The sequence below is a fragment of the Mchenga conophoros genome, linkage group LG5 (assembly GCF_057382185.1).
Source record: "Mchenga conophoros isolate Kocher_MC1m ecotype Shallow Benthic linkage group LG5, M_conophoros_male_GT1.1, whole genome shotgun sequence".
Classification (NCBI taxonomy): Eukaryota; Metazoa; Chordata; class Actinopteri; order Cichliformes; family Cichlidae; genus Mchenga; species Mchenga conophoros.
Window position 1 is genome coordinate 2,135,911 of NC_140530.1, and position 7,696 is coordinate 2,143,606.

At 43.8% G+C, this 7,696-nt stretch overlaps 1 protein-coding gene across 1 annotated transcript; it reads right to left on the minus strand.

Moving 5' to 3' along the window:
* Positions 1-867: 867 nt before the first annotated feature.
* Positions 868-6,000, minus strand: LOC146573572 (general transcription factor II-I repeat domain-containing protein 2-like). The gene is made up of 2 exons (XM_085275449.1): positions 4,794-6,000; positions 868-944 (listed from the first exon to the last, which is right to left on the minus strand). Exons 1-2 carry the CDS (start codon positions 5,998-6,000, stop codon positions 868-870), a joined length of 1,284 nt encoding a protein of 427 aa, XP_085131575.1.
* Positions 6,001-7,696: the final 1,696 nt, after the last annotated feature.

The following is a 7,696-nucleotide window of genomic DNA, read 5'->3' on the forward strand; positions in this document are numbered from 1 at the left end:
ATGAGATCCTGAGACCACCAAAGCGAAAGCCCTCCGCCAGTTGGCTACGCCTAGAAATATTCTGTCCATAAAAATTATGAACAGAATCGGTGACAAAGGGCAGCCCTAGCAGAACCCATCACCCACCAGGAACAAGTCTGACTTCTTGCCGGCTTTGCAGACCAAGCTCTTGCAACGGTTGTGTAAGGACTGAATGGGCCAGACACCCCATACTCCCGGAGCACCCCCCACAGGACCCCCTGAGGGACACGGTTGAATGCCTTCTCCAAGTCCACAAAGCACATGTAGACTGGTTGGGCAAACTCCCATGCACCCTCGAGTATCCTTGAGAGCATAAAGAGCTGGTCCAGTGTTCCACGACCAGGAGGAAAACCGCATTGTTCCTCCTGTATCTGAGGTTTGACTAACGGATGGACTCTCCTCTCCAGCACCCTGGTGTAACGCGGTAAAGGACCTCTGCTGGCATATGCTACAACTCTGTTTTTTCCATCCTGCTCTTGATACAGCACCGCACCAAGACCTGTGGGACTGGCATCAGTGTGGAGTGTGTATGGTTTTCTGGGATCAGCAAATGCCAGAAACGGGGCAGAAGTAAGTTTGTCAATTATGGACTCAAAAGCTTGCTGACACATTTGCGTCCATCGTCCTCCAAATGGCTCTTTGGAGTTGAGGTAATTTTCTGGCTTTATAGTTGGTCTCAGTTTCTTCTGGGAAGGTGGAAGGTGATTGTTTGCAAACTGAGTTTGCGGTAGTCAATACAAAGACGTACACTGCCGTTCTTTTTACGCGCAACCACAATTGGAGAGGCAAATGGTGAGTCGGATTCTCTGATAACTCCAGAGTCAAGAAGTTTTTGCAGGGGTTTCCTTACAGCATCAAGATCTTGAGGATGAAATGGTCGTGGTCTTTGCTTGGTCTTTGGAGGTAAGCGGATGGTCGTTCACCTGGATTTTGAAGAATATTTAAGTATTGAGCATACAATTCGTCACCATCTTGAACTGTTCCAAAAGCTGAGTCAAGTACACGTAGTATGACTGAAGGCAATGTGTTGGGGCTTAGACCTTTACCAAATCAGCAGCAGGTGACAATAGGCTCTCTATAATACATCTGGTGATGTGTAGAGCTGACAAACTGGGGTCGGCAAGCAGTAGATCAATTTGGGAACGCCATGATTCAAAATCTGCTTCACTACTTGGCTTAGGAATCCTTCCTGAAAAAGCACAGAGACGTAGTGAAGTTGTGGCGCTCATGTCTGGGTTTCGGACCACATGCTCAACAACAACCCTTTGTATTTGTGGTGGATTGAGATCATGTGCTGTGAGTGATACTCTTGGAGTTGGTCCAATCTGGCTTTGATGGGGTCGTGCCCCGTGCTGGTCAGTGGAAACCGGTCTGAAAGGAGGACAATTGCTGCTGCTCCAGTTCCCTTTCTTCTTCCTCTACTCCATTGTCCTCATTTAAGTAACGAGGTATAAGTACGCAAGTAATCGAGAATTTCGTTATCAGCTTTTGTGTTAGACACACCGGAGATCATCACAGACTGTGATATATTTATGCCAGAAAGTGCAACTGAATCCATTTTTGAATTTCAGCAAAAACAAAGCAATTAAGAAAAGAAAAATTCACACACAAAGGCTCCTGGCTGGCTCACCACTTGTAACGCGGTAAAGGACCAGGGCGCCTGACTGCAGCTTCATAGAAAATGAGCAATCAGAAGTAGTTTTGTCTATGGAGCCTGAGTGTGTGAATAAAACACAGGAAACCAAAATAGAGCTCAAAAGTATATATATTATGTTTGTTATGAGAAATATATAGAGAGATGTACAAAAAAATAAAAAAAATATATGCATATATATATATATCACAAACAAAAATAATGTTGACAATACAGAACAGCTTATTAGGTTCCAAAAGGAGGTGGGATGAGGTTTAGTCCAGTATGTGATCACTTTAGTTTCATTGACCTGTGACAGGTCATGTGTCAACAGTTCAGTTTAGTCCAAAGGTTCGCAAGTCCTACCGCAATGCAGCGGTGGTCGGGTGGCTCGCCATCCCGCGCTGATCAGGGCTGATCACGGGGAAAAAAAACCTGACCGTTGAGTCGATTGAGAGAGGGTGTAAAGGTGAATGAATCGGCCGGGTTATTGCACGCTGTCAACTGGTATGTAGTCTGTAATTTGTCAATATCTGACAAGAACGCCAACCACAGGCACAACAGCAGCCAGGGGAGCAGGGAACATGCAGCTGATTGACCCGGAACTTATACAGGGTTCATTCCTGCCACAATAAAGGGATTGGCGGAAGTGGGGTCAGACGTTACCGTGGTTACACTGGTGACCAGTGTTGGGCAATTAATTTTATAGTTTGTGACAAAGTGGGTGAGAAGACCATTTGTCTATATTCTTAGTTAACATTCTTGCTTTGATTTAACCATATTTCACATGTAATCTGCAACAGGCAAACATCTACTATCCCGGGTTTGTTTATGTTCTGCACTTTTACAGATTATATAATATAACATCTTGGTTTAAATCAATCCCTACAAGTTTGTTAAGTTAACATGTTCTTTATTTCAACTGTTAATTTGTATTGTTTAGAACTTACCTTATCTACCTGTCTTCCAGAAACAAAAGGAGGAAATGTAGTTTTACTTCCTGCTTTATAGCTTCTGGGTTCATCTGAGGTCACAGGAAGAGACCAAGTGCAGGAGGGGAAGAACTCTTATGATTTAATAAAGTTGATTTTAGAGGGTTCATAAAGAAATAGATTTATTGTTGTAATATGTATTGATTACACCACAGAGTTTATGTTGCCAGTAAAGAGGAGTAGTAGAGGATTGAATATAATCATGTTCATCTTACCTACTGAATGGAATAGCCCAGAGGAGAAATTGTTTGGTTAAGTGGACGATTTAAGCAGAAGAACTCAGGTGTTTCACGAGAAAGGTTCAGGTCAGTGTAGCTGTGTGCAGTTTGACTTTAATTTCCGTTGATTTAAGTTCAGTTATGTTTATTTGAACTGAGTTAATTATAGACTTGAGTTTCTTTTTTATTTCTTTGTAAATATTGTTTGGGTCACAAAATGGTGAATAAATCACTTGCTACACTGGACAGCATCAGTCTCCTGCATTCCTCCGCTTAAGTCAAGTCCTACCACATAGTTACTTATTCAAAAAAGTAACCGAGTTTTGCAAACAACAAAGTTTTTTGCAGCTGTTTTGTTGTAAAGGCTCACCTTCTAGCACATTCACTTCACCAGATGCACCTTGTTTCTTTTCCTCACCTTTGATTGGGTGTGGTGCTTGGCCTTAATTAAATCCTCTGTTTGCGGTTTACAAGCCATTCCCCAAACACATCAGCAACATGAGCAGTTCCCAGTGATTGATCCAGCAACATGTCAATCACCCTCTCAGCCCCCCCCCAGGTTAGCCGTCACTCTGGTGAAGTTCTGGCTGCTAGCCCTCCTTTCCCTAATTCAACAATATTAGATGCTGCAGTTCCTTCAAGTGGTTTGCCTAGACCAGTTTTTCCGACACCAGATGAGACTCCTTTTAATTTCCTGGCCACGCCACTGCAAGGTCCCCACCAGATTTCATGTGTTCAACCTGCTGTTCCTCTAGATGAAGACCCCGCTCAACCTCTCGTTTGCATTCCAGAACCAAGGCAGCACCCTCCTGTAAAGCAGCAACCAGCTACATCTGATGGTTTGCATGCACAAAAACCTTCGGTACCCATTACTGCTAGTTCTAGTCACCCTGTTAGCACTAGAACACATGTGTATAAACTTGAGGGTCCTTCTTTCCCAGACCTTACCAGAGAAGATGAAATCCAGTATAGGCTGTTACGAATGGCCCTTACTAACCTGCTTGACCCTCATGAGACAGAGCATTTCAAATATCATGTCCTTCTTGATCATCTGAAAGTAGACCAAGCTAAACGGTTAGCTATTTCCTTTTCCTATGCTCCTGACCCATACACTCAAGCCATCAAAGCCCTTGATGAGCGTTATGGGCAACCAAGACAGCTAGCATTGAAAGAGCTAAAGAATATACTGGAGCTTCCTCCTATCAGAGCAGGTGATGGTCGGACTCTGGATAACTTTGCTCTTCATGTGCAAGCTTTAGTTGGTTTGCTTAGCACTATGGGTGATCAAGGACGGACAGAACTAAATTGTGGCTCCCATGTCGATCGCCTACTTGAAAAGTTGCCCGCAGAGCATTCCAGTCGCTTCAAACGGCACATTTACAGGGAACAAGGAGATATGACGTATGACTTACCTTTGTTCTCATCCTGGTTGCAAATTGAATGCAAGTGTCACCCAAGAAAGGACAGTCGTGTTTCATCCTTTAACCAGCCACGACCTGCCCATAAGTACACCTCTCCACTCACAACAATATTACATGGGACAAATGCATCCGATCCTGTACAGCAGGGGTGCTCACACTTTTTCCGCATGTGAGCTACTTATAAAATGACCAAGTCAACATGATCTACCCACTACAAAAATCCAAAACATATACTTATTTATAAATATATTGAGGATTCTTTATATCTACAATGTATATACATGCATAACCGCAATATCCAATATTTCACAACACAATTAACAATGTAAATTTTTTGTCATTACCTGAGTTTACTCTGATGACTTGCACTGAATTGAATCAGCCAGGGATGCATAGTCCGGACAGTAGCTGCTGACGGCCAGCCTCAAACACACTTCCAAATGTTCATCAGTCATGGTGGAACGGTACTTGGACTTAATGATGTTCATGTGGGAAAATGATGACTCACATAAATAAGTGGAGCCGAATAATGCAGTCAAAGAGGCAGCACATTTCCTCATGTTGGGGTACTTTACTTCTGTGAGTAAGTTCCAGAACTGTCCATGATCTCTGGACTTCAGCTCAATGTCAGCTTGTAGTGTCAAAATCTCATCTTCCACTCCAGAAGAGTTCAGGTGAAATAGTTTTGCAATTTTTGATGCGAGTGAATCGACATCAGCATCTTCCCGAAAAGGATAGCACATGAAGGTAGCGACTGGCTCGAGCAAAGAAAAGTCTTGAAAGCGTTTGTCAAACTCTGACAGACAATTGTCAATCTGCTCTGTGTAGCGTGCACTGTCAAGTTGCAAACAGGCCATCCCCTGCATCTCCAGCTCTGACGCCAGGTTTTGAAAGTTTATCAAATCATGGCGCTGCAGCTTTAAAGAGAGATGTTGCATCTTTCGTTTGAAAGCATTAACTGAGCTGATCATGTTGATCACTGTTTTGTCTTTTCCTTGCAGCTGTAGATTAAGGTCATTCAACATGTTTGTCAGATCGGTTAAAAATGCCAAGTCTAACAGCCACTGACCGTCATTAAGTTGCATGTATTCTGCTTGTCCAGCTACACGGAAAAACTCCTTAATCTCCGGACAGAGCTCTCGAAATCTTTGCAGGAATTTCCCTCGACTAAGCCACCTCACGTCAGTGTGTAGCAACAACTCAGAGTGGTCGCAGTCAGCCTTCTCCAGATGTGCACGAAATAACCGTCTTTGAAGAGATCTGGTGCGAATAGAACAGGCGATCTTCGTTGCAACATTCATGATCTCCTTCATGTTGAGCATTTTAGCGCATAACGCTTGTTGGTGGATTATGCAATGGTAATTTAGGAAGTCCGGGAAAGCATCGTCCTGCCTGCACTTGGCAATAAATCCATTCAAGCGGCCAACCATTGCGGGTGCTCCATCTGTGATAATAGACACCAATTTGTACACTGGGAGCTGGGTTTTCTCGATAAAGTTTTTGAACGACTGATATATGTCCTCTCCTCGCGTCTGTTCTTTCATGGGCAGGACTGTTAATAGCTCTTCTTTTGCAGTGATATCAGTAAACACCATACGAATGAAAATGCACACCTGGGCTGTGTCACTCACGTCCGTAGATTCGTCCAACTGCAGTGAGAAACACTGGCAATCTCCGATGTCCTTCCAAAGTTGCTGGGTTAAATCCTCCGCCATGGCTTCACAGCACTGTGTAACTGTACTTCTTGACAGCTGGAGAGCTTTGATCGAAGATGTTATTTCTGCCTTATTTTTAAAGTCTCGGAACAATGAGTCAGCTGCTTCAACGAATGCCTCTTTTACCATCTCTCCATCTTGAAAAGACTTCTTGTTTTTAACGATGATGTGACTCACCCGGAACGATGCTTCGGTGGCGGCTTTCGCTTTTGAAGTTTGTTGTGTGAAAAATGACTTTGGCATTGACAACTGGGATTTTAGTTCCTTCACCTTTTTCTTTCTTAGCTCGCTTTTCGGCGGGAATGTAGTGTCGTATTTTCCGTGAACAGTTCGAAAATGCCGCTCCACATTTCCCTTCTTTGGCATTGCGATGGCAGCCTGGCAGATGAGGCAAACGCACTTCGAAAATGACATCGTGAAAAAAAAGTCTTCCTCCCATTCCGTATGAAAGTGATACGTTTTTGTCTTCTTACTTGGTCCAGCTCCCTCACTCATTTTTAACCCTTTCTTAGGTTTAGAAAAAACCGAGAGCTAAAAATTGGAGTTAACTCGCTGACTAGCTTGTCAGTTTTACTACACTTCGCGCCGCTGTTTGCACATGCGCAGCGACCTAAGCGTCAGAAAAAAATCCGATGTCATCTGACTGGCTTCCCTGTATCAATCAAGTGACGGGATGGATGATAGGCTGGCATCTATTTTTTTTAATGCCATGCGATCTACCAATACTACCTTTGCGATCGACTGGTCGATCGCGATCGACGTATTGAGCACCCCTGCTGTACAGGCAGCACAACCCATCATAATGACTAAGGCAAGATGTGCATATTGCTGCTCACCTGAACATCACATTAGTAAGTGTCCCGAGTTCATTCAGAAGACAAAGGATGAGAAAATAAACTGGATAAAAGCAAACAAACGGTGTTGGCGTTGTGCTAGGACTCATCAGGCCGCAAAGTGTGATCTGAGGAAAGCATGTGCCACCTGTATGGGACTACATCTACAGATCCTATGTGATGTAAATAAGAGATCTAAAACTGAAACTAATCCTGTAGTGAGGACACTACACTTTGATAGACCTAATGATTGTCCCAGTGTCCTTTTAAAGGTTGTGAAAGTGCTCCTGCGAAATGGCAAAAGAACTCTTGAAACATATGCAGTACTTGATGATGGCTCCCAGCGTACCATTCTTCTGACATCAGCTGCACAGCATCTCAATCTAACTGGGGAAGCAGAGAGATTATCACTTAGAACGGTCCGTCAAGAAGTTGAAACTATTCAAGGTTCTTCCGTAAGTTTCAAAATCTCACCCATCGCACATCCAGAGAAAACATACACAATTAATAATGCCTTCGCTACAAGTCACTTAGCACTTTCAAACCACACCTACCCCGTATCCTCTCTTCAACGGAGATACAAGCATCTTCAAGGTATCCCATTAACCTTTACTAACAAAGCAGCTCCACTACTGCTCATAGGCTCTGATCATACCCACCTTATTATGCCTATTGCACCAGTTAGACATGGACCATTTGGATCTCCTGCAGCAGTCAAAACCCGCTTAGGGTGGACACTCCAAGGTCCAATCACAGACTTCCAACCCCAGAGCAGTTCCACGCATGCCCAATGTTTATTCACATCTTCCAGTTCAGGTTCAGGAGAACCGCTCCAGCACATCCTTGTGTCCGCTGATGGCTCC

Excerpts from the sequence above, each read along its gene's own strand:
- LOC146573572 (XM_085275449.1), bottom strand. The coding sequence starts at position 6,000 with ATGGCGGAGGATTTAACCCAGCAACTTTGGAAGGACATCGGAGATTGC. Across the intron at positions 945-4,793 it reads ATTCGGCTCCACTTATTTAT|GTGAACGACCATCCGCTTAC; the intron begins GTGAGTCATCAT and ends TTCAAAATCCAG.